Raw genomic sequence first — 27949 nt, forward strand, 5'->3', positions numbered from 1 at the left:
TAATGTGGGCTTCTAAATGTCATCTGTGGGCTTATTTAGCTAAAAAACAGCTTTTACTAACCTGTCAGTCAAACAAATAAGGTGCCCAAGGGGATGTTAATGGGTGCAAGATGCCCGCCGCACCCACCGCCGTTCGTGCCCAGCGCCGCCTTTCCGGACTTCTGCGCCGCCTCCTAATCCTCTGTGCCGCCTCTCGCTCTCCCTCCCTCCTCCTCCTGCTGTAAGATCTCGCGCATACAGGGGTTGAGCGAAGTGCCGGCGCATGCGCACTTCGCTGTAAGAAGCCAAATGGAGAAGTCCGCACGGGTGCATCAGGCAGAGCCCTGTGCTCAAGCGCGAGATCTTACAGCAGAAGGAGGGGGGAGGGAGGGAGAGCGAGAGGCGGCACAGAGGATTAGGAGGCGGCGCAGAAGTCCGGAAAGGCAGCGCTGGGCACGAACGGCGGTGGGTGCGGCGGGCATCTTGCACCCATTAACATCCCCTTGGGCACCTTATTTGTTTGACTGACAGGTTAGTAAAAGCTGTTTTTTAGCTAAATAAGCCCACAGATGACATTTATAAGACCACATTAGGAATCGTGAAGACGCCCTGAACATCAGCATATGTTTAGCTGACAGGGGTCAAACCTGGTGACAGAATCCCTTTAAGTTAATAAAGTATAAGCCATGCCATTCTACTGCAGATTGACTTCTAAAATCGAGGGTTTTATGTTGTAAAGTATATTATGGTATTTTATTATAGTATTTTGCAGTATCATTTAGAGTAAGGCATATTGTAACCGATAAGTAAAATTAAGGCACAGATTTGCCTTTAACAATGTTTTAAAATGTAGCCAAAGGAAAACGATTGAGTTACTATACATCTCCAGAAAAAAACTTGATTCTAAGGCCTCATGCACATGGCCGTGCCGTTTTTTGCGGTCCGCAAACCGCGGATCCGCAATAAAACGGAAGCCGCCCGTGTTGCCTTCCGCAATTTGCGGAACGGAACGGGCGCCGGCAATATAAATGCCTATTCTTGTCCGCAAAGCGCGGACAAGAATAGGACATGTTATATTTTTTTAACGGGGCCGCGGAATGGAGCCACGGATGCGGACAGCACACGGAGTGCTGTCCGCATCTTTTGCGGCCCCATTGAAGTGAATGGGTCTGCATCCGAGCCGCCAAAACGGCGGCTCGGATGCGGACCGAAACACCGGCCGTGTGCAGGAGGCCTAAGATCAATGGTTTGGATCCTAGAGTCCTATGATTGGAGGATGGAGCGGACCAGGCTGGGGGCTGCAGCACATCTTTTGCTGCTCTGTTCTGTGCAGAGCAATATGCTCCTTCTAGACAGGAGTAAAAATGATATTCTGCATGGAACAGAACTTCAAGATGCAAGGTTATAGCACGCCGGATGGCCATGCTCCAGTGTAGGAACAGAAAGGCCCCAAAAAAAAAAAAGAACTGGCCCAACTGATCATCATTGACTCTAATGAGGACCATTGGGTCTGGCATTCTGCTTTATACAGCTGGAATTTGTCCGCAGTTTTTGCCGGAATCTGCGATGGAGGCTCCTAATGCCACAGAAGATGTCTCTGCAGTCACAAGCTGGGGTCTACCAATAATCAGGGTCAAGCAGAAATTGGTTTCTATGACCATGGCAAATCTTTATAATAAATGGCTTTTGTACAATTTTCTTCAAATCAGCCAAACCGATCAGCTGTATTGAAAGAAATTCAGGGAAGTAGTTGCAACTTATCCCCTGGCCCCTCTGTAATGTTATAGGTAATGTCACCAGGTGTTTGTGCAGGGATTCTTCTCAGACACGAAAGGCACAAACGGCGTGCAGTCTTAAATACAGTGGCAACAATTTTGATCTTGCAGCGCCCCCACAAGGCCTGCTTTACTATCCCAGAGACTCCTTCAAAAATAAATGGGGCTTATAAATTTAGCCTCAATGTAGGCAATCCCTGACAGATTTGCACCATTCTTGCAGCGGGGCTTAAATGTCACAAATTTACCAACAAAAATGTTGATAAGTATAAGTAATGTGCACTCAGCTTCTGCTCCTGTTTGGCCGTGTAGTGCCCTAGAGAAAGGGTACTTTGGATGTTTTTGCACATTTGTGTCTTTTGCTACTATGCAAAGCCATCTACTCACTATTTTATTGCACTTTGAAGGGTTAACTTGCACTGTTATTTATGGCGTTTTTTATACTTATACTGTTTTAAATTGTTGAACTGCATTTTCAAATGTTTCTTGTAATATATCCTGTTCATTTGCACTGTTATTGCACTATATTTTCACTGCACTGTGGAAAGGGTTAATGCACAGCCAGCTAATACTGATAGACTTTGGGAATTTCTATCTATGCATTGAGAAGTTAGAAATCTTCCACAGTTACTATAAGGGGCCATGCAAAGTTTTGGAGGGAAAAACTAGACACAATGGGGGTCATTTATTAAGATCGGTGTTTTAGATGGTGTATGTCTGGTTTATGTCTGGAAAAAAACTGCTCATTCATTCCCATAGATCTGTATTGTAACTCTATACAAGTGTATGGCAGACTGAAATTGCAACATTGTTTCCGTTTAGGCTGTGCTTCTCCACTTCACCTCCCACTAGAAGGTTCCAGTTCAGCTAGAAACTGTATATAAATAGACCAATCAGAGACCCAGTGTTCAGTTGAAGAGACTCTGCCAGTCTGCACAAGTGACCAGAACAAGATGCTGATACGGGCATACTCTGTCACAGACCACAGACCCTGGGTCACCAGCCCTTTGACCAGAAGGACAGCCATACGACTGAGACACAGACCTTGAGCCACCAGCCATTTGACCAGAATACCAGCCTTCTGAGAGAGAGAGAGAGAGAGAGAGAGAGAGAGAGAGAGAGACAGCTAGCTCAGGCCTTTACTCAGCACAGAACCTTCTTCTGCCAGAGATGAGACTAGAGAATCCAGTCCAGTGCTTTGCCTGTATTGTTTTGCACTTATGTTTCTCCGTCAAAGAAGCATACTGGTTTACTACAAACCCCTTCTTTTTGGGGTACACTATGCCTTACCATCCCTTCCAGAGAGCAGCAACACCTGGTGACACCTCGATGGTGTCAGGGGACCCATCATAGCATTGGGGCCACTATAAACCCAGCCACTGCAGCAGGAATGAGGAACGCAGCGCCCCTACTCAAATGCCCAAAAATCTTTGCATCTCAGGCCAGGCTTACCCACTTCTATTTCGGTTGGGCATAGTCAAGTATTACTAACTTGAGGACCTGCACAGACACGTTTATGTGAACACAGGTCCTTCTCCCTTATAAAATAATGTAATACATCACATATTAAAGGGTTTCTATCACTTCATATGACATAATTAGCTGGCAGACACTAGCGATCTGCTAGTGTCTGCTCTGGCCAACCATCCTACTATAATCACTTGTGGGGCAGCGGTTTTGCTAAAAAACTAACTTTTATAAATATGCTAATGAGCCTCTAGGTGCTATGTGGGCGTCATTAGCACCTAGAGGCTCCGTCTACCTTCATACACAGCGGCCGCCCAGCACGTCCCTCCAGCCCGCCCATGTCCTCCTCCGTGTGACGCAGCGGCCGAATTCTCGCGCATTTGCCGTGCGCGCCTGTATTCGGCGCATTAGAGATGTCTGAGCTCGGAGCTGTCAGACATTCAATGCGCATGCGCCGAATACAGCCGCGCATGCGCATTGAATGTCTGACAGCTCCGAGCTCAGACATCTCTAATGCGCCGAATACAGCCGCGCACGGCGCATGCGCGAGAATTCGTCCGCTGCGTCACACGGAGGAGGACATGGGCGGGCTGGAGGGACGTGCTGGGCGGCCGCTGTGTATGAAGGTAGACGGAGCCTCTAGGTGCTAATGACGCCCACATAGCACCTAGAGGCTCATTAGCATATTTATAAAAGTTAGTTTTTTAGCAAAACCGTTGCCCCACAAGTGATTATAGTAGGATGGTTGGCCAGAGCAGACACTAGCAGATCGCTAGTGTCTGCCAGCTAATTATGTCATATGAAGTGATAGAAACCCTTTAACGGTGATAATCATCATGAACACTGCCCATAAAATGATGCAGCAAAAACAGCACTGAAGTGTGGTGCACGAGCACAGAAATAAGCAGCCCCATGAATTCAACAATACATGTATATCTTAAAGTGACAGCAGCCCCTTTTTTAACACATGGGTGTAGAACAGTGTTACATTCATTGTCGAACGTGCCATTATGTGGATCTGAAATGCAGCCCCTGACTCCTTTAGAGGGCCATACATAACGCTGATCCAGTATGGGATCAGGCGTTGGCATACACATACATATATCTAGATATAAGCAGTCCATGTATGAATGAACTTACCTGTCAGATGCTGGCCATCTTGTCGGTGAACCCCATAAACTGCCCGGAGGTGGGTTCCCTGCTTGACACGCAACCAGACCTCCAGGCTTTGTCCTGTTTGGGCCATCATTGGGCATTGGAGTTCCGCTGTATCTACAGGTACTGTCACACTGACCAGGCGTTCTGCTGCAGGTTCCTGGCCTTCTGCTTTCACTTTTACTCTATATTGCCCTGGCAGACTGAACTTATGAGTGACATCTCCGCCAGCAGTGGTGACAGGTTTACTTCCATCTTTGAATTCCCAGACGAACTGCTGGACAGGAGCAGAAGCCTCTGCATGAAACCCAGAAGGTTGAAACACAGAGTAGTGAGAATAGGTTGACAGGGAGACTGCCAGCTGCAGGAATAAAATGGTATTGTCAAATTACTGCCACAGATGAAAAAAATAAAAAACAAGCAGAAACATAGCTACATTTCTAGAATTTGACAAATCTTCAATTGTGTACACTTTGAGTTGTTTCTAAGTCTGGCACCGAGCTTTGGACATACCGTTAATTTCAATGGCCGTGCCATCCATGACATATGAGATGGACAATTCAAGTGGAATAGTCTAATTTACTGTAATTTAGTCTGTGAAGGTTCTCATCCATACAGGTTAGCAGTAACAAGTTAGAGAAACTAGACTTGCATTTTTTTTAACACGTTTTGCTAGTTATCTGAATGTCTTTCTCAGTTAGAACGACTTGTACAAGAATCTCCGGCATTAAATGAGTCACCAGTATTTAATGTAGGAGATTACTTGTATAAGTCATTCTAATTAACAAAGTCAGTCGACTGACTAGCAAAAATTATTCAAGAAAACAAAATACAAGAAGTCCAAATGCTCTGACCTATTACTAATGATATACTGTAATTTAGGTTCACATTGCAAGTTGCGGCTACACACATTAATGCTGATTGAACGCACGAGTTCTGAAAAGAATAACTAGCCATCTAAAGTATATGGTGGTATCAAAACTTTCCCAGCAGCACATGTCAGGAGGAAAGAATGACCGAGCAGTTGGATCCTGCTCCACTCAAATTATTTTTGCTCTCAGAGAAGACTAGCTACCACCAGAAGTGGTTTACTTCCCTCTACCTATACAGAGTACACACAGCCAAGCTGAGGGTGCATGTGTATGTGGGGGTAGGAAGGAATAGCTGTTGTCTGAATTTGTGTTTGGTCAAGAACTATGTAGCGTGTATCCAGTGTAAGGTTCTATTCACACTGCGTTCTTCAGTGTCAGTTGGAGGTACAGGTTGGTAGCTTTTCCTATCATATGCCTCCAACGGATGCCACTGACTAGGTATAGAGTAGTATCTTCCACCCATAGGCTTCCACTGTAAAGACAAACATATTATGCATGATATTTTTTTTTTTACTGGATTCCTCTGCATGGAATAACGCACTTCAAAATATTCCAGCCTGATGGAGGCCAAAAAGACACACTTTTGGCCTCTGTAGATTGAACAGAGGCCTATGGATATGTTTGACTTAAGTCAAACGTATCCATAGGCTTACCAGCAAATACGGCAAATATGCAGGGTAAACACAACATAAAAGTATCCTAATACAAAACAGTCCTGATAAAGAATCATCAGAGAAGCCTTCAAGTCTACTAACTGTTCTCACAATACGGTCTGTAATCAAAGATCATGTGATGGCATAAAACACGTATTATAAACTATAGCAACAATAATAAAACATGATTACAGCCAATATTGGAACCTTTGGAGCCTGACAAGGGTATGACAATAATCCCAGCAAATTTACTTAAGGATTATCGTGGGTGAGAAGGAGGGAGATGGTCATATGATGTTGCCAGGTACTGCAGTGTGCTTCATACGATCTTTACTTCAGGAAGTTGACCTAATCCAAGCACACCTGGTGCCTATACAGCTATAATGGCCGTTGGGCAAAGAGTGGTTTGGCCCACGGCTATCTTTCTAAACCCTGACACAAGTAAAGGTACACAATCCCATAATGAAAGCCAATACCTGTGCCAGCAGAATGCCCTTATTACAATGCCTCCAATAATCACAGAAAAACAAAATTTATTTCTGTCAAATTTGTGTATCCTCTTGAAAGGAGCTCCGTTCCACCACCATAGGTCCTGGCACAAATGTGACATCATGTCTCAGGTCATGTGGACCACTGCAGCCATTCACTAGCCTCAGCAAACGAAATGTGTATACAATTATCTAATATACTTTTTCTATCAATTCCTAATAGTTTTCAAGATCTCTTCAATAGGAACCATAATTTTTTAGTTACAGGAATTAAAGTCTGTCCTGGTCACCAGTGGTGTAACTGTGTCACGTGTCCTACTTCCTCTAAGGGCGTTGCTTAAGTGAACCCCTCGATCTTCACAGTACCCCTGATGGTGGGGATAGACTTTCCCGAGGGGAACACCAGGTCGCTACCTCTTGAGGAGGATAGGCACACGAGGCAGCTGGTCCAGGCGGTGCAGGAGATACCTGAGAAAGGTACTAGAGGTATTGGCGTTGTCAGCAGGCTGAGTCGTTACCAGGAGCAAAAGGGCAGGACCGAAGGATGAGGCAGAGGAGAAGCCAGACAGGCAATAGGTCAGGGCAGGCAGCACAGGTACAGGCCAGGGAATCCGGTTTGGCAAACAGGTAGCAGAGTTCAGGAACACAAGTACGAGTCAGGAACACAGGAACACAAGCAGATATCAGGAACCTTAGCAGGACAAAAGGACCTTGACACTGAGGCATCTGGAAAGGATTGGTTGATGATGTAACATGATCCAAACCATAAAACACAGGAAGTGACGTGCGCCGCCCTTAAGGAAATGCTGCAGGAAACAAGCAGTAAGCATGCTGTGGCAGGGGCTGAAAGGAAACACTGGCAGCAGATTGTCACAGTGTAGGGAGAGGGGAGGTACATAGAATGACAACAGAAGGGAAATGACCAGAAACTAGGCCTCACGGATAGGGAAAGGGAAACAGTCACCACCTAGGAAACCCTAAACCTAGCCCTGACTCCTGTCAGTATGAATAGACCCTGAAGGTGGGAATATTCATACACCGGAAACCTAGGCCCTAGTAACCCTGAACATCCCTAGGAGTAGTGACAGGGTCTGAGACCACTGGTTCCTTCCCAGATGAACAAACCAGCATCTCCCTGAGGCCTAGTAAACAACGAGCAAATAGGAACAACAAAATACAAAGGGAAGTACACTTATCTTCAATAGAAAATGGATGAGCAGGAACTCAGATGAGGATCACACACCAGCTCTTCCAACTCCAAGCATATAATATCAACCGTATGGTATGAAGTGTGAGTCCAGACTAAATAGAGGAGCAGTAATGACCACAAGCTACACCTGAGACAAGAGGTGTGGTCATTACCAACAACAACACTGCAACAAGTGAAAACAGGCTGTCAGATAACCTAACGTGCAGCCAGTCTCTCAGATCTTCTAACCTCTGTCACAGGAGGGACCGTGACACAGGTCACCGCTGAACACGGCGCCCGGGACCGCGGCAGTAAGCAGGGGAATATCGGCCCACAGCAGCCGCTGTTACAGTAACCCTGAGTTTGTGCCCTGTAGAAGCAGCTTCCCCTGCTTCCATGGTAGCTATGCCCCTGCTGGTCAAGTGATGGACAAGCCAGTGAAGGACGGATTATAGATGCAGTACACTACAGTACAGTTATCGGAGCTCTGTCTTGTCACCCGTGTACCTGGGTGATCATCACATAACCATGTAAAGTAAACAAGTAGTATTCAGTGGTAGTAAGCAGAAACCTAGAAAGCCATGAAGATTGGATACAGAAGAAATACTGGAAAATTTTGAACCTTTTCATAACACATACAGTCAGGTCCATAAATATTGGGACATCGACACAAATCTAACATTTTTGGCTCTATACACCACCACAATAGATTTGAAATGAAACGAACAAGATGTGCTTTAACTGCAGACTGTCAGCTTTAATTTGAGGGTATTTACATCCAAATCAGGTGAACAGTGTAGGAATTACAGCAGTTTGCATATGTGCCTCCCACTTGTTAAGGAACCAAAAGTAATGGGACATAATAATAATAATCATAAATCAAACTTTCACTTTTTAATACTTGGTTGCAAATCCTTTGCAGTCAATTACAGCCTGAAGTCTGGAATGCATAGACATCACCAGACGCTGGATTTCATGCCTGGTGATGCTCTGCCAGGCCTCTACTGCAACTGTCTTCAGTTCCTGCTTGTTCTTGGGGCATTTTCCCTTCAGTTTTGTCTTCTGCAAGTGAAATGCATGCTCAATCGGATTCAGGTCAGGTGATTGACTTGGCCATTGCATAACATTCCACTTCTTTCCCTTAAAAAACTCTTTGGTTGCTTTTGCAGTATGCTTTGGGTCATTGTCCATCTGCACTGTGAAGCGCCGTCCAATGAGTTCTGAAGCATTTGGCTGAATATGAGCAGATAATACTGCCCGAAACACTTCAGAATTCATCCTGCTGCTTTTGTCAGCAGTCACATCATCAATAAATACAAGAGAACCCCTTACATTGGCAGCCATACATGCCCATGCCATGACACTACCACCACCATGCTTCACTGATGAGGTGGTATGCTTAGGATAATGAGCATTTCCTTTCCTTCTCCATACTCTTCTCTTCTCATCACTCTGGTACAAGTTGATCTTGGTCTCATCTGTCCATAGGATGTTGTTCCAGAACTGTGAAGGCTTTTTTAGATGTCATTTGGCAAACTCTAATCTGGCCTTCCTGTTTTTGAGGCTCACCAATGGTTTACATCTTGTGGTGAACCCTCTGTATTCACTCTGGTGAAGTCTTCTCTTGATTGTTGACTTTGACACACATACACCTTCCTCCTGGAGAGTGTTCTTGATCTGGCCAACTGTTGTGAAGGGTGTTTTCTTCACCAGGGAAAGAATTCTTCGGTCATCCACCACAGTTATTTTTCGTGGTCTTCCGGGTCTTTTGGTGTTGCTGAGCTCACCGGTGCGTTCCTTCTTTTTAGGAATGTTCCAAACAGTTGTTTTGGCCACGCCTAATGTTTTTGCTATCTCTCTGATGGGTTTGTTTTGTTTTTTCAGCCTAATGATGGCTTGCTTCACTGATCATGACAGCTCTTTGGATCTCATCTTGAGAGTTGACAGCAACAGATTCCAAATGCAAATAGCACACTTGAAATTAACTCTGGACCTTTTATCTGCTCATTGTAATTGGGATAATGAGGGAATAACACACACCTGGTCATGGAACAGCTGAGAAGCCAATTGTCCTATTACTTTTGGTTCCTTAACAAGTGGGAGGCACATATGCAAACTGTTGTAATTCCTACACCGTTCACCTGATTTGGATGTAAATACCCTCAAATTAAAGCTGACAGTCTGCAGTTAAAGCACATCTTGTTTGTTTCATTTCATATCCATTGTGGTGGTGTATAAAGCCAAAAATTTTAGAATTGTGTCCATGTCCCAATATTTATGGACCTGACTGTACATTGGAGGTCAAGAGGTATGGTTGGCAGGTTGGATAACCACCCTGTTCTTCCCATTTCTAGTAGGAGTGGGATGGTCCTGCTTCCTGCCCGGAGAGGGAGTTCGAGTTCTGACAAAAAGGAGGTAGGAAGCACATGTCAGAGCTCCTACTCCAAGGGACCAGATCTAGTTCTCCAGTACTCCAAGAGATTACCAGAATCAAGAACACTGCTTCCAAGAAGCTTCAGAAGGCAGGACAGCAGAGGGACCAGCAAACTCTCAGCTCTACAGACCCTACTGCTAGTGAGAGAAAACAGGTCAGGCACTCATCACCTAGAACTGTGATGGCTAGCCTCTGGAACTCGAGCTGTGGTAAAACTATGACTCCCAACATGTACACTTGCTTGGCTGTTCTCAGAACTCCATAGAATGGAGTATGCTGGGAGTCGTAGTTTCACCATAGCTGAAGTGCCGGTCTTTAGCCATCACTGACCTAGAACAACCACCAGGCCAGACTAACCTCAAGCCTGTATCACACAGTGGACACGTGAATCCACAAGTGCCTGTAAGTGCCATTAATTGCTACACAACCAGCCACCACACCTTGAGGAAAAAAAGGAGACAATGCGGCAGCACTCTGCAAATCAGACAAAGTACAACAATGCTTACAAAAATGATGGTGCTAATACTACGCTTATTTATAAAAGCGAGATGCTTGGTCAATGCATTTTGTACGAAACCATCTAAGCCCGTATGCCAAACGTCTTGACGTAGTATTAGCACCATAATTTTTGTAAGCATTGTTGTACTTTGTCTGATTTGCAGAGTGCTGCCGCATTGTCTCCTTTTTTTCCTCTAGGTCTTTGCCATGGCGGCGTGCACCTGCGCACTGGGAGGTGCTGACTAACCCTCTTTTTTTGCAGATTTACAATGCTGGAGATGTGGCACTCCAGCGAGTCGTGCACTCCTGATTAGCCTGTCTGCCCCATAGGCTGATTTTAATTATTTTCAGTATAAAGCTGTGGCCTGCTCTCACTACATTCATTGGAAGCTGTCTAGCACCAGGAAGGGTATAGAGTGGGCTCAGCATGCATGTTGGAACCTGCATCCCTTGTAATGGAGGCCATTTTGGCACAAAAAACGGAAAAAGGCAGAGTGGATCCAACATGCATGTGGGTCCAACACTCCCTGAATTTTATGGCGGTCATTATGGCGCATAACAGGTAGTATTTAGTGTTAGGACCCGTGTAACAGAGATCGCCTTGACGTTTAGCATACGGGCTTAGATGGTTTTGTACAAAATGCATTGACCAAGCATCTCGCTTTTATAAATAAGCGTAGTATTAGCACCATAATTTTTGTAAGCATTGTTGTACTTTGTCTGATTTGCAGAGTGCTGCCGCATTGTCTCCTTTTTTTCCTCTAGGTCTTTGCCATGGCGGCGTGCACCTGCGCACTGGGAGGTGCTGACTAACCCTCTTTTTTTGCAGAGCCACCACACCTTCTTATCTGGTGCCAGAAACTTCACTTTTTACTCAATACTGCTGGAAGTTATCTTCTTCGCAAAGTAAAGACTTTTATACTGTACTTTTACTTCAAGCCACCTTTCCACTGCACCAATCCCTAGGGAGCAACGGCCTAAGGGAGTACACGTGACACAAGACCTCATCAGGGCCACTACCACTCCCATCCTCTTCACTGGCTCCTCAGGGACTTGCTGCACATACACAACGCTCTCCTCATGAATACACCGGACTTATATCTGTGAGACAGATTTACGGTTAAGACTTTATAAAAATCTTTCTTCACCTGGACAGACCGCGGCTCTTGTATGATAGTTTTATTACACGTGTTTCTTTCTCCACTTCTTGAACATATTCCCACACAGGAGCCATTGACTTGTGACGAGAGCACAGAGCCACAAAGACATCGCTGTATATCGTCTCTACTGTAATATGAGTAACCATGACTAAAGCAAAGAGCGAGGCAGGCTTCCATGGAGAGAGCGGTCGGAGTCACAATAGTGTAATGCACAGCAGAGTCAGGGGGTCCTCTCAAACATGACACATATTTATCTGCTGGAAAAAGACAGAACAGATATTATCACATAAAGAAGAAAAAGGAATATGGTGAACAGAACAAAGCATAGTCATCTAGAGCATGGACCACTCCGTATTGGTGTCTGTTCCCCAAAGTAATACAAGGCCCAGCAGAGTCACCAGTGAGGGTCAAGCTGCCATACAGTTCTGATACAATGCATTTGGAAAGTCTTCAGACCCTTTCACTTTTTTCACATTTTGTTATGTTGCGGCCATGTGCTAAAAAAAAAATAATCCAATTTTCCCCCATCATTCTGTACTCCACACCCTATAATGAGAAAGGGAAAACAGAATGCTCTTTGCTAATTTATGAGAAAGAAAAACTAAAATTTTGCATTGACATAAGTATTCAGCCTCTTTACTCAGTACTGAAGCACCTTTGTCAGCGATTACAGCCTCCAGTCTTCTTGGGTAATGTCATGGTGGCGCTCCATGCCTGCCATCTGGGGTGGACAAGGGTGCCACATCCCTTACTCTGCTGTTGCCCAGTGGCCCAGCAGAGGTGAGTCTTCCCTGCCTTCCAGTGGCAGGGCTGCATGCTGGGGTCCTGTGCCTGGCATTGGAGGTCGCAGTCTTGCTGCCATGCCTTTTCCTCTCTAAAATAGAGAGCACATGCGCACTTCCAGGCCCTTAAGGGGCCAGTGCACCTAAACACTACTTTCTCCAGCTAATGGCTGGGCACCTGTGAATATATAAGGAGCCTTTCCCAATGGAGAGGTGCCTGAGCAACAGGTATTCCAGCTAGCTAGTCCTAGTGAAGGTGTGCTTTACAGTCTGTCTGCATGTGTACTGAACTCTGCCTGTTAACTGACTCTAATCCTCCCCTGCCTGTTTACGTATTGACCCTCTAGTGCCTGCCTGACCCCCGACTTGTTTTACAAATACTGTACGCATGAACTCTGCCTGCCCTGACCCCGGCCTGTTTCCTGACTACGAGTATTGCCTGTCACCTTGGTGCTTTGCACTAGTGTCTGTGCCCAGTGGATTAGCTGCCAACTACACTGGGACTATTTCAAGAGGTAGCGACCTGGTGACTTCCCTGCAGAGAAGAAAAGATCCCTTTATAAGGATTAAAAGGTGAAAATCAGGGAACTGCCAGAATAACGCCCTTAGAGCTAGCCCAAAGCCAAACTGGTCAATTGGTACAGTGGATCCAAATCCACTGTCCATTGCACATATGATGCCACAAGGTCTGCACACCTAGATTAGATTATTTTTCTCCCATTGTTCTCTATAGATCCTCTCAAGCAAACTCTTTCAGGAGCATTGCTAGGGTCTCAAAAGATCCTGGCCCCAAGCCCTAATGCATGTGTGCCAAATATCCCCCGACCGCCATGTGCTAGCACTAAAGACATGCAATATGTTACTTGCTTAAATAGGACTATACAGCACCACATACTTATTACTTCCAATGCCTCACAGGTGATGTCTCCTCTGATCTAGATGTTATTTTTTCTATTCATCTTAGGTTCCTCACTTTTATATCATGCTCCCCACCCTGGTGCCCCAACAGTGTTATCCTACTGCTACCCCAATACTGTGCCCACTGTGCCCCCAATGCCCCCAACTAATATTCTGCAGAGATAATAGTGCTATACAGATAGTACCCCATAGTAATATAAAAGTCTCACCAATAATAATAATTCTCTCCCAGAGTGCCCTCATTAGTAATAATATCCCCTACAATGTCCCCAATAATTATACAAGAATGCCCCATTAGTACTAGTGCCCTTTATAATGTGCCCAATAATAGTGTCCACAATAGTGCACCCAGTGGTAATAAGGCCTCTCTATATTGTCACCAGTAGAAATTAGGCCCCCAATAGTGCCCCTAGTACTTAAAATGCCCATACAGTGCCCCAGTAGTTAATATGGCTGGTGTAGTGACCCCAGTAGTTAAAATGTCCCCTATTGTACCCCAAGTAGTTAAAGTGCCCCTGACCCCTGTAGTGCCTCAGTAGTTATAATCTCCCCTGTAGTGCCCCAGAACTTATAATGCCCCTGATCCCTATAGCACCCCAGTAGTATCCATAGCACCCCAGTAATATCCATAGCCATAGTGACAAATAAAACATTAATAAAATAATAATAAAATTAAATACCTGACTGCCGCTATCTACAGTTGTTTGTGATGGCAGGCCACGGCCTATTAGATGAAACTGCGGGGCTCTTATGCCCCACCGCAATATTCAACTGTTTCCCCGTCTTGAGACTGATGATACAGTTGAATATGCCACCGCAGACACAATGTTCAGGACACTGGACAAAGCATTCTGGTATCTAGCCCGGTTTTGGGCTAGCAATGCCCTCAACTCTGTCAAGTTGAATGGAGACCGTCAGTGGACAACCATTTTCGGGTCCTTCCAGAGATGTTCGATTGGGTTTGATTGGGTTCAAGTCAGAGTTCTTGCTGGGCTACTCAAGGACATTCACAGAGTTGTCTCTAAGCCACTCCTGTGTTGTCTAGGCTGTGTGCTTAGGGTCATTGTCTTGTTGGAAGGTGAACCTTCGGCCCAGTTTGAGGTCCAGAGTACTCTGGATGAGGTTTTCATTTTGTTCCATTCAGCATGATCCTGCCACCACCATGCTTCACTGTGGGGATGGTATTGGGCAGGTGGTGACCAGTGTCTGGTTTCCACCAAACATGACGCTTAGAATTCAGGCCAGAAAGTTCAATCTTAGTATTATTAGACCAGAGAATTTTGTTTCTCACAGTCTTTTAGGTGCTTTTTTTGCAGACTCCAGGTAGGCTTTCATCTTTTTTTGACTGAAGAGAGACTTGGTTATGGCCAGTGTGTCATAAAACCAAGATTGGTGGAGTGCTGCAGTGATTGTTGAACTTCTGGAAGTTTCTTCATCTGCACACAGGATTTTTCAAGCCAGAGTGACAATTAGATTCACCTCTCATACCAAGGCCCTCTTCTCCCTCTTCTCTTATTTTGGTGGGGTGGCCAACTTTAGGAAGAGTCCTGGTTGTTCCAAACTTTTCCATTTAAGAATTATGGAGGCTACTGGGACTATCTCTGGCAGTCTATGGGACTGCCAAAGATAGTCAAGTACAAGTACTTGGCTACATCCGTCAGATCCATAGTGTTAAATGGAATTGAAGTGCGCACGCATGACTGTCGCTCTATGTGCACGCCTGACTGCCGCTCCATTCAAAGGGGGCAATTCGAGCCCCTGTGACCGTCTTGCAAACTGGGGGTGACACAAACTTGTTCTGAGGCGAAACTACCTCCGCAGCGGCTGCTGCTACAGGTCCCACAGTGGCAGGGAGGCCTAGGCTGTAATGGATGTCGGTCATCCATGGAGGCCCGTGTCTTGTTTCTCAGCCTGTGCTCTCCCCAGGGTGATGCATTGACATAATCGCCCCTGCTGGATGGAATGGAAGAGTGCGGAGGGCAAAGATCATTCACTGGCCTGTCCCTGACCTGTGCGCTCTCTGCTGAGCAGCGATGTTCCCCCCTGCTAGGGAGAACATGATGTGATCAGTACATTGGGGAAATGGGGCTACTTGAGTATTACTGTTTTGTGTTTTTTTCTTAAAAGGGGTATGCTACTGTGAAATGTGCAACAAGGAGGCATAACTACTGTGAAGGGGCACTAAGGGGGCATAACTACAGCAAAAGAGGCACTAATGGGGCATAACTACTCTAAAGGGGGCACTAAGGGGACATAACCACTGTGTAGGGGCACTAAAGGGGAATAACCACTGTGTGGGGGCACTAAGGCTTTATAACCACTGTGTGGGGGCACTAAGGGCGCATAACAGTGGGTGGGAGGTTGTATGGGGAGCGTAGGAGGCATAACTAGGGGGGTTGCTTTACATGTTTCTTACCACAGGGAAGTAGAGGAATACTGGTATCATGAAGGCAACGTTCTGTCTCTGGGTCCATGACTATTTTCACTCCTGCTGCCAAATGGGAAACGAAACGGTTCAAGGGACAACCACATGGCACACGATTGCCAGACATATCCCTGCAATATAGTAATGAAACTGTGGTTGTGGACACAAAGAGAAGCGGAAAGCAACCATTGTTTTATGTAAAGAAGATCTGTTAGCTCTGACATATCTGCTTAAAATGGTTGCCTAGCCTTTTCTAAATGAAGGCCAACACTAGCTGCTCGGCAACACTGGCTGATCACTTCTTCGGTGTGACTCTGTCGCCGTCGTTAATATCCCAAAAAATGTATGGGGTCAGAATGTTATGGCTAGTTTTTATTTTATTTTTATTTGAAAAAAACCTGAGAAAAACTATTAAAATGTGGTGTTGCTGTAATCGTACTGACCCACAGAATGAAGTTAACAGGTCAGGTTTACCGCACAGGGCACGCCGTAAAAATAAAACCCGTAAAACAACGGCTGAATCACATTTTTTTCTTTCCAATTTCACCCAATTTAGAATTTTTTTTCCAGCTACATCATATGATGGTACCATTAAAAAGTTAAATTGTTCTGCAAAAAACAGGCCCTCATACAGCTGTGTGAACGGAAAAATAAAAAAGTTATAGCTCCGGGAAGGCAGGGAGTAAAAATGAAAAACAGAAAATTGCTGCATCAGGAAGGGGTTATAAAAAGGTGATGGTGTCAGCAATTATGGTATTGTTACATTTTTACATTGTTTATTGTTTGGTAAAAATGACATGATAACTTTAATCTGTGGCTAAGGACAATCATGGAGATATTAAATATATATGATGTTATGTTTTGCTACTTTTAAAAAATTTGCAGTGCAATCTGCAGGCAGCAGATTATAAATCAGGGGGAGCTGAGCAGGTTGATAAATACAGGGAGTGCAGAATTATTAGGCAAGTTGTATTTTTGAGGATTAATTTTATTATTGAACAACAACCATGTTCTCAATGAACCCAAAAAACTCATTAATATCAAAGCTGAATATTTTTGGAAGTAGTTTTTAGTTTGTTTTTAGTTTTAGCTATTTTAGGGGGATATCTGTGTGTGCAGGTGACTATTACTGTGCATAATTATTAGGCAACTTAACAAAAAACTAATATATACCCATTTCAATTATTTATTTTTACCAGTGAAACCAATATAACATCTCAACATTCACAAATATACATTTCTGACATTCAAAAACAAAACAAAAACAAATCAGTGACCAATATAGCCACCTTTCTTTGCAAGGACACTCAAAAGCCTGCCATCCATGGATTCTGTCAGTGTTTTGATCTGTTCACCATCAACATTGCGTGCAGCAGCAACCACAGCTTCCCAGACACTGTTCAGAGAGGTGTACTGTTTTCCCTCCTTGTAAATCTCACATTTGATGATGGACCACAGGTTCTCAATGGGGTTCAGATCAGGTGAACAAGGAGGCCATGTCATTAGATTTTCTTCTTTTATACCCTTTCTTGCCAGCCACGCTGTGGAGTACTTGGACGCGTGTGATGGAGCATTGTCCTGCATGAAAATCATGTTTTTCTTGAAGGATGCAGACTTCTTCCTGTACCACTGCTTGAAGAAGGTGTCTTCCAGAAACTGGCAGTAGGACTGGGAGTTGAGCTTGACTCCATCCTCAACCCGAAAAGGCCCCACAAGCTCATCTTTGATGATACCAGCCCAAACCAGTACTCCACCTCCACCTTGCTGGCGTCTGAGTCGGACTGGAGCTCTCTGCCCTTTACCAATCCAGCCACGGGCCCATCCATCTGGCCCATCAAGACTCACTCTCATTTCATCAGTCCATAAAACCTTAGAAAAATCAGTCTTGAGATATTTCTTGGCCCAGTCTTGACGTTTCAGCTTGTGTGTCTTGTTCAGTGATGGTCGTCTTTCAGCCTTTCTTACCTTGGCCATGTCTCTGAGTATTGCACACCTTGTGCTTTTGGGCACTCCAGTGATGTTGCAGCTCTGAAATATGGCCAAACTGGTGGCAAGTGGCATCTTGGCAGCTGCACGCTTGACTTTTCTCAGTTCATGGGCAGTTATTTTGCGCCTTGGTTTTTCCACACGCTTCTTGCGACCCTGTTGACTATTTTGAATGAAACGCTTGATTGTTCGATGATCACGCTTCAGAAGCTTTGCAATTTTAAGAGTGCTGCATCCCTCTGCAAGATATCTCACTATTTTTGACTTTTCTGAGCCTGTCAAGTCCTTCTTTTGACCCATTTTGCCAAAGGAAAGGAAGTTGCCTAATAATTATGCACACCTAATATAGGGTGTTGATGTCATTAGACCACACCCCTTCTCATTACAGAGATGCACATCACCTAATATGCTTAATTGGTAGTAGGTTTTCGAGCCTATACAGCTTGGAGTAAGACAACATGCATAAAGAGGATGATGTGGTCAAAATACTCATTTGCCTAATAATTCTGCACGCAGTGTAGTTAATAGATAAGAAAGGGAAAAGATTCAGTAAAACTTTAAATATATACATGTATACCTTTTTTTCTGAACTTAAGACCACCCCTGTGTACAGCTATCTGCGAATGACAGCTTTCTCTGTATAAACACTATGGCCTCATGCACACGGCCGTTGCCCAGCCGTGGCCAAATTGTGGCCCGCAAACAGTGCATCCGCAATATGCGCGCAACGGCCGTGTGCTCCCCACATCATGGATGGTGTCCGGAGCTGCGGTGCGGAACGTAGGCACAGAACCCCACGGAAGCACTACGGAGTGGTCTTTCTGTCCGTGCCTCTGCACTGCAAAAAAAATAGAACATGTTCTATTTTTTTGCATTGTGGACGGATCACGGACCCATTCAAGTTAAATGGGTCTCGATCCGTCCTGGCCGCCGCATGGACGTTGCCCGTGCATTGGGGACCGCACAACAGCCGTGTGCATGAGGCCTAAGGATGCATTCACCCGACCGTATGTATTTTGCTGTCCACAAATCGCAGATCCACAAAAATATGGATGACAATGTCCATGTTGCATCCGTTTTATTTTTTGTTTTTTTTGCGGACCCATTGTAACATGCCTACTCTTGTCCGCAAAATGGACAAGAATAGGACATGTTCTATCTATTTTGCTGGCCTGCGGAATGGACATACGGATGCGGACAGCACACCGTGTGCTGTCTGCATTTTTTGCGGCCCCTCCCCCGTTGAAATGAATAAGTCTGCATCCAAGCTGCAAAAAATGCTCATTGGATGCGGAGCAAAAATACAGTCGTGTGAAAGTGGCCCTTTACAGAGAAAGCTATCAGTCACTGATAACAAGTACAGGCATCTAGGTATTATTACCGGTAATAGCCGGGCAGGTAACTCTAGGCAGGTAGAAAGTGGAAATCGCATTCTGTAGTCTTATTGTAGGGTCACATTGGGGTTTTGGGATGCTTGCCCATGATTTCTGAGTAGTACAAGCATGTTTCAATGTAATAATACTCACAACGTCTGCAGCTCAGGCAGGGATACATCCCATAATTCATCAATTATCCAAATCTGGTTGTGACTTAGATACCTGCAGAGAAGAAAGGTGAATAGAAGATCTGCATGTGTGAAACATACACAGCACCTCTGGTTCATCAACCATAGTGTGATTTCTGCTTTTCCCATCAATTCTGTACTTACAGGTTCCTTATGTTCTGGAGTCCAATAAAGTCTTTTGAGTGAAGCAAAGTCAACTGGTTTCTTGAGAGATCCCTACATGAAGATGAAATGTTTGAGGTTAAATATACTTTACATAGTAAAAGACCAAGATAGATCCTAATCGATCAAGATCCACTGATTTAGCACTCTAGCATCCTGAGACCTTTCTCATCCAAGAGAGTGGACTCACAATTTTGCCCAAGAACATTGCCATGTATAAGGAATTGGATCAAAAGTTCCTCCAAGAGCAACTTCTCCCAACCATCCAGGAGTAATCTGTTGAGGAACAAGGCTTTTTCCAGCATGATGGAGCACCATGTCACAAGTCAAGAGTGCTAAGTGGCTAGGTGAACAAAACATTGAAACTTAGGATCCACGGCCAGGAATTTTGATCCCAATGAGAACCTGAGGTAAATCCTTAAAAAGCGGGTGGACAAAGAAAAACACAGAAATTGTGATAAACTCCAAGCACTGACTGGGAAGAATGAGTTACCATTGGTCCAGAAGCTGATATCCAGCATGCCAGGGCAAATTGCAGAAGTCTTGAAATAGAAGGGTCAACATTTGAAATAATGAAGAAAATTATTTATTTCCCCTAGACCAGTTTTTGGCGTAGAAAAGTCGCAAATCCACCAGAACTGTGACTTTTCAATGGCATTTTACTCCAGTTTTACAGAAAGGAGCGAGGGCGGAGTGTGGGTGGGGTTCTGCTGCCCAGAGATTAGAGACGGCCTTGCGGTTCGAACCTGGCGAACATTTGGTGATGTGCGCTGGCGCCATATTCTTTTACATTGTGAAGAACTTTGACCCATGACACATCCATCAGGTGGTACAGGCCAATTGAGACGTTTCAGCACATGGACATACCCCCTACCTTATAAATAAACCTGATCTGGCCACCACTTTACATTCAGTGTTTTGCCAGTGTAGGGAGAGGTTGCTGTGTGGAGCAGGGACAGTCTGTTAGGGACACCAAACGCTAGCTAATATGGCCAAAAAAAGGTGTGCTATCGATAGGTGTGACTTACTGAGGGGTGTAATATACTTATAATATACTTTCTAGAAAGTATATTATAGTGCATTTGTATTGTGCAGCAGTTGTGTGCGGTTCTGCTGCGTTACCTCAGCTACACAGAGTGCCAAACGCCATTGGAATAAATAATTTCTACTGGTGTGATTTACCAGTTGCCCCCCAAAAAACTGATTGAATCAGGGGTGTTATATACCAATTACAGTATATACATTCTATATAGTGCATTTAGGTAGTGCAGCATTTGTCTGTGGTTTTGCTGCGTTACCTCAGCTACAGATAGTGACAAACGACATTGGAAGAAATAATTTCTACTGGTGTGATTTACCAGTTGCCCCCCCCAAAAAAGTGAAAAAAAAGTGGGCTACAGAAAACTGTTATTCAGTGATCGCATAATGTATCTCGAGCCACATAATCACAATTTCTTTTATGTCAGGTGAATGCTTAATTTTTAAGGCCCGTACAGGCTCCAACAGGGCACATTTCACAGAATTTCCCTTTAAGACGCATAAAAATGTCCCCTGATTAAGATACATATTTTTTGTTGGAATTTTTGTCATTGATCCCCCTTTGGTATGTCACTGTCCATGTTGTGGGACTATTTGTGCACTTCTAGTCATGCTGGGTTCAGACGATTGTATCACGCGTTTACAGACACGGCTCCGGCAACAAGCAACGCCCATAGTCGCGCGTTCCCGGAAGTCTATGTACGGGAACGCGCGACACTACGCCCCAAAGAAGCTCCTGAACTTCTTGGGGCGTCGGGCGTTTTACAGCGCGATCGTATGCGCTGTAAAACGCCCAGGTGAGAACCATGCCGATAGGGAAGCATTGGTTTCTCCTTGTTGAGCGTTTTACAGCGCGTAGGAACGCGCTGTAAAACGCTCAGTCTGAACCGACTGTAAGTATTTGGTGGCTGCAAATATGAGCTGAAGGTTTTTCAGGTTCGCCTGCCATTAAAGTGAATGGGGCCTGCCACGAACTTGCGGTTCGCGAAGATTTGACCGTCCCGGCTGATGTTTGTCCATCACTACCAGAAATCAGCAATCTCTATGGGGACGAGCGATCACAGCTGCTTGACCTATACAGAGGATATGATTGCTGCATGTACATGCAGCTCTCACCTCTACTGACGAGCTGGGAATTATCAGGAAAGGACAGTTCGTTCCTGATAATTGCCCGTTAAGTCGACCTGTCTAAAGAGACCTTACAATGCCGCATTATTAAACATGCACATTATTACAATTATGTTTCTAAAAGTTAACAGGCACTCAATCACCAGTTTTTATTATACCAAGTATAAATGAAATCAATGCAGACAATAAAAATATATTAAAAAAATACCGTATTTTCCGGCGTATAAGACGACTGGGCGTATAAGACGACCCCCAACGTTTCCAGTTAAAATATAGGGTTTGGGCTATACTCGCCGTATAAGACTACCCCTCCAACGCTATTTACTTTGGCATCAGGATCTGCAGGTAATTGTTGTGCAATTTTCGTCTTTTGCCTCAGTACCATATTATGCCTTTCCAAGAATCTAGTGCACCAGGATACAGTGGCCCTAAATCTGTTGCTGTTATCTGGGTTAGATTTGGCCCACTGAAGTGAAGTGCAAACAAACGTATTTTATTTCGTGTCACTACATAACCGTTTTGGTGATGCTCATTCACCATGTCTGCTACATGTTTTTCGAGTCCGGGCCAATGTGGGGTGCCTCTTCTTAATGCACACTTACCCCTTGGCATACTCTTTAATGCTTTTTCATTTGCTTTCCAGTCCCGAACCATCTTTTCTGTTACTCCATATTGTCCTGCAGCAGCGCAGTTATTATGTTCCATGGCTGTAAAGTTTACAACTTTAAGTTTAAAACTGGCTTCATATTTCTTTCTTCTTGCTGGTAGAGCCATGATGGGGTCTTGACTGTTAGCCAATTGTATACTGTACTGTATGTACTGGTGCTGTACTGTATGAACCGGTACAGATACTGGTGCTGTACTGTATGTACAGATACTGGTGCTGTATTGTATGTACAGATACTGGTGCTTTACTGTATGAACCGGTACAGATACTGGTGCTGTACTGTATGAACCGGTACAGATACTGGTGCTGTACTGTATGAACCTGTACAGATACTGGTGCGGTACTGTATTAACCGGCACAGATACTGGTGCGGTACTGTATTAACAGATACTGGTGCTGTACTGTATGTACAGATACTGGTGCTGTACTGTATGTACTGGTGCTGTACTGTATGAACCGGTACAGATACTGGTGCGGTACTGTATGAACCGGCACAGATACTGGTGCTGTACTGTATTAACCGGCACAGATACTGGTGCTGTACTGTATTAACCGGCACAGATACTGGTGCTGTACTGTATTAACCGGCACAGATACTGGTGCTGTACTGTATGAACCGGCACAGATACTGGTGCTGTACTGTATGAACCGGCACAGATACTGGTGCTGTACTGTATGAACCGGCACAGATACTGGTGCTGTACTGTATGAACCGGCACAGATACTGGTGCGGTACTGTATGTAACAGATACTGAAGCTGTACTGTATGTACTGGTGCTGTACTGTATGAACCGGCACAGATACTGGTGCTGTACTGTATGAACCGGCACAGATACTGGTGCTGTACTGTATGAACCGGCACAGATACTGGTGCTGTACTGTATGAACCGGCACAGATACTGGTGCTGTACTGTATGAACCGGCACAGATACTGGTGCTGTACTGTATGAACCGGCACAGATACTGGTGCTGTACTGTATGAACCGGCACAGATACTGGTGCTGTACTGTATGAACCGGTACAGATACTGGTGCTGTACTGTATGTACTGGTGCTGTACTGTATGAACCGGCACAGATACTGGTGCTGTACTGTATGAATCGGTACAGATACTGGTGCTGTACTGTATGAACCGGCACAGATACTGGTGCTGTACTGTATGAACCGGCACAGATACTGGTGCTGTACTGTATGAACCGGCACAGATACTGGTGCTGTACTGTATGAACCGGCACAGATACTGGTGCTGTACTGTATGAACCGGTACATATACTGGTGCTGTACTGTATGTATTGGTGCTGTACTGTATGAAGCGGCACAGATACTGGTGCTGTACTGTATGAATCGGTACAGATACTGGTGCTGTACTGTATGAACCGGTACATATACTGGTGCTGTACTGTATGTATTGGTGCTGTACTGTATGAAGCGGCACAGATACTGGTGCTGTACTGTATGAATCGGTACAGATACTGGTGCTGTACTGTATGAACCGGCACAGATACTGGTGCTGTACTGTATGAACCGGCACAGATACTGGTGCTGTACTGTATGAACCGGCACAGATACTGGTGCTGTACTGTATGTACTGGTGCTGTACTGTATGTACTGGTGCTGTACTGTATGTACAGATACTGGTGCTGTACTGTATTCACCACCACATGTATCTTCTCCCCAGATAGACTCTGTTTTTTCACCACAGATAAGATGCACACCAAACTTCATTAGAGATCCGCCGTTCCAACATTAGAATTGGCTGAAGTGCAGATGCTCGTGCGTCCCCCTGCCTTCCCTCAGAATCGCCAATCCAACCCAGTATACAACAACCAGCCAATCACGGCAAGCGATGTACCGGTATTTTCTGTGCACACTGCATACAAAGCCTGCTTGGATTGGGTGGTTCCGCTCTCCCTGCCTGCCCAGCCCTCCCTCTCTCCAAGACGATCTGAGAGGTAGTATGCAATGTGATACTGCCGGCATGAGAAAACCACTGAGAGCATGGAGAGGGGGCTGCTTCAGGAGCGGCTGGCCGGGATGCAGTGCATGATGGCTCCGCTAGAGGACGCCTGTCCCTGAAGCTGGAGAAGGACAGCTTCTCCAGTCCGGCTAGGAAGTAAGTTTCAGCACGCCGTATACCGGCATATAAGACGACACCTGGCATATAAGACGACCCCCGGTGTATAAGATGACCCCCGACTTTTGAGAAGATTTTCATGTGTTAAAAAGTAGTCTTATAGGCAGGAAAAAACTGTATATATAAAAATAAATATTGGTAGATATTTACATAAAATAGGAATGAGTATTTAAAAGCGAGTACACGTCACAAATTAATACGTCAGCTATCAGTTGGTGTGTTCTCCTGTGTTGTTGAGTCAGATGCAAACTAACTGCCAGCGGCACATAGGGCTGTGCTGGATGTAGGCTGGCACTCAGTTATAGATGTGACTAGACACATCCTGAACATATATACACAATATCATTAAATCCCAAGAAAAAACACTATTAGGCCTCATGCACACGACTGTTGTTTTGTTCTGTGTCCGTTGTTCCGTTTTCCGTTGTCCATGATTATGGGCAATAAATGGTTACTTAATCCAGGTTTTGCATATAATTAGATTTATGAATCAATGTTCATGATAGATTAGGCTACTTTCACACTTGCGGCAGAGTGATCCGGCAAGCAGTTCCGTCGCCGGAACTGCCTGCCGGATCAAGTAATCTGCATGCAACCGGACAGCATTTTTTTTCAGTCTGCGCATGCGCAGAACGGAAGGACCGATCCGGCATTGCGGTATTTTAAATGCACTAATACATTCCTATGGAAAAAAATGCCGGCAAGTCTTCAGTTTTTTTGTCCGGAGATAATACCGTAGCATGCTGCGGTATTATCTCCATCCTGAACAGTCAAAAAGACTGAACTGATGCATCCTGAACAGATTGCTCTCCATTCAGAATGCATGGGGATAAAACTGATCAGTTCTTTTCCGGTATTGAGACCCTAGGACGGAACTCAGCGCCGGAAAAGAATAACGTTAGTGTGAAAGTAGCCTAATTACTTTACTTTCAAGGTGCAAATGATGTTATTGCTAATTCAATTTCATTGTAACAAAGAGTTACACTATTTACATAAGCATCTAAAGCAGAGCGAGAACAACCTTCTATTATTATCTACACCTGAAAAGACAAACAATATATATAGAGTGAATTATGAACACTGATTGATAATATCTGGATCAAGCATTCTTCTCATGTTTATAATTATGTACATTGATTTATGAATGAAATTGAATTAGCAATAACATCATTTGCACCTTGAAAAGAAAGTAATTATCCATCATCAAATTATATACAAAACCTGGATTAAGTAACCATTTATTGCCCATAATCCTGGACATTGATGAGAGAATGAAACTGAATCATGAAGAATTGACATTGTTTACAGCTGTTTGCAATGAATGAGCACTCATTCTTTTTTGGGATACAACAAAAAGGACGTTTTAATCAAATCCGCAGGATTATTGGATGAAATAGGCACATTAGGATCATACTGAGCCTACTTTTTACGATTTAAGGTCTTGTTCACGCGACCGTATGGCTTTTTCAGTGCTTTGCGGGCTGTTTTTAACGGATCCGTTCTTCCGTTTTTTTGTTTCAGTAGTGCTTCCGGTTCCGTTCCGTTTTTCCGTATGGCCTATACAGTATACAGTAATTACATAGAATTTTTTTTTTTTTTGCGGACCCATTGACTTGAATGGAGCCACAGAACGTGATTTGCGGGCAATAATAGGACATGTTCCATCTTTGAACGGAACAGAATAACGGAAATACGGAAACGGAATGCATATGGAGTACATTCCATTTTTCTTGCAGAACCATTGAAACGGGTGAGCCGCTGTATTTCTCTTTTATACAGTTTCCATTAGGCCTCATGCACACGACCGTTGTGTGCATCCGTGGCCGTTGTGCCGTTTTCCGTTTTTTTTCGCGGACCCATTGACTTTCAATGGGTCCGTGGAAAAATCGGAAAATGCACCGTTTTGCAGCCGCATCCGTGATCCGTGTTTCCTGTCCGTCAAAAAAATGTGACCTGTCCTATTTAAGTCAATGGGTCCGTGAAAGAACACGGATGCACACAAGATTGGCATCCGCGTCCGTGATCCGTGGCCGTAGGTTACTTTCATACAGACGGATTCGAAGATCCGTCTGCATAAAAGCTTTTTCAGAGATGAGTTTTCACTTCGTGAAAACTCAAATCCGACAGTATATTCTAACACAGAGGCATTCCCATAGTGATGGGGACGCTTCTAGTTAGAATATACTACGAACTGTGTACATGACTGCCCGCTGCTGCATGGCAGCACCCGATCTCTTACAGGGGGCTGTGATCCGCACAATTAACCCCTCAGGTGCTGCACCTGAGGGGTTAATTGTGCATATCATAGCCACCTATAAGAGATCAGGGGCTGCCAGGCAGGAGGGGGCAGTTTGAAAATCATTGGTGGCCAGTGTGCGGCCCCCCTCTCCCCCCACCCCCTGCCCGATCATTGGTGGCAGCGGAGATTCCAATCGGAGTCCCAGTTTAATCGCTCTGGGGCTCCGATCGGTAACCATGGCAACCAGGACGCTACTGCAGGCCTGGTTGCCATGGTTACTTAGCAATATTACAATATTAGAAGCATCATACTTACCTGCTGGCTGCTGCGATGTCTGTGTCCGGCCGGGAGCTCCTCCTACTGGTAAGTGACAGATCATTAAGCAATGCGCCGCACAGACTTGTCACTTACCAGTAGGAGGAGCTCTCGGCCGGACACAGACATCACAGCAGCCAGCAGGTAAGTATGATGCTTCTAATATTGTAATATTGCTAAGGAACCATGGCAACCAGGCCTGCAGTAGCGTCCTGGTTTCCATGGTTACCGATCGGAGCCCCAGAGCGATTAAACTGGGACTCTGATCGGAATCTCCGCTGCCACCAATGATCGGGCGGGGGGGGGGGGGGGGGGGGGGGGGGGGGGGGGGGGGGGGGGGGGGGGGGGGGGGGGGGGGGGGGGGGGGGGGGGGGGGGGGGGGGGGGGGGGGGGGGGGGGGGGGGGGGGGGGGGGGGGGGGGGGGGGGGGGGGGGGGGGGGGGGGGGGGGGGGGGGGGGGGGGGGGGGGGGGGGGGGGGGGGGGGGGGGGGGGGGGGGGGGGGGGGGGGGGGGGGGGGGGGGGGGGGGGGGGGGGGGGGGGGGGGGGGGGGGGGGGGGGGGGGGGGGGGGGGGGGGGGGGGGGGGGGGGGGGGGGGGGGGGGGGGGGGGGGGGGGGGGGGGGGGGGGGGGGGGGGGGGGGGGGGGGGGGGGGGGGAGGGGGGGGGGGGGGGGGGGGGGGGGGGGGGGGGGGGGGGGGGGGGGGGGGGGGGGGGGGGGGGGGGGGGGGGGGGGGGGGGGGGGGGGGGGGGGGGGGGGGGGGGGGGGGGGGGGGGGGGGGGGGGGGGGGGGGGGGGGGGGGGGGGGGGGGGGGGGAGAGGGGAGGCCGCACACTGGCCACCAATGAAATTACAATAGAGGGGGGGAGGGGGGCCGACGGAGGCCGTACACTGGCCACCAATGATATTACAATCGAGGGGGGGCGG

General features: G+C 45.9%; 1 protein-coding gene across 1 annotated transcript in view; it reads right to left on the minus strand.

Moving 5' to 3' along the window:
- LOC121005732 (polycystin-1-like) overlaps window positions 1-27949 on the minus strand; it is a 116813-nt gene that overhangs the window by 73822 nt on the left and 15042 nt on the right. Inside the window, exons 3-7 of the mRNA XM_040438501.1 lie at window positions 19490-19561; window positions 19308-19379; window positions 15787-15926; window positions 11629-11927; window positions 4362-4737 (exon numbers count right to left, since the gene is read on the minus strand). Coding sequence (XP_040294435.1) covers window positions 4362-4737; window positions 11629-11927; window positions 15787-15926; window positions 19308-19379; window positions 19490-19561 — 959 coding nt within the window. The remainder of the gene's footprint in view (window positions 1-4361; window positions 4738-11628; window positions 11928-15786; window positions 15927-19307; window positions 19380-19489; window positions 19562-27949) is intronic.

This window comes from Bufo bufo, chromosome 6 (assembly GCF_905171765.1).
Source record: "Bufo bufo chromosome 6, aBufBuf1.1, whole genome shotgun sequence".
Taxonomy (NCBI): Eukaryota; Metazoa; Chordata; class Amphibia; order Anura; family Bufonidae; genus Bufo; species Bufo bufo.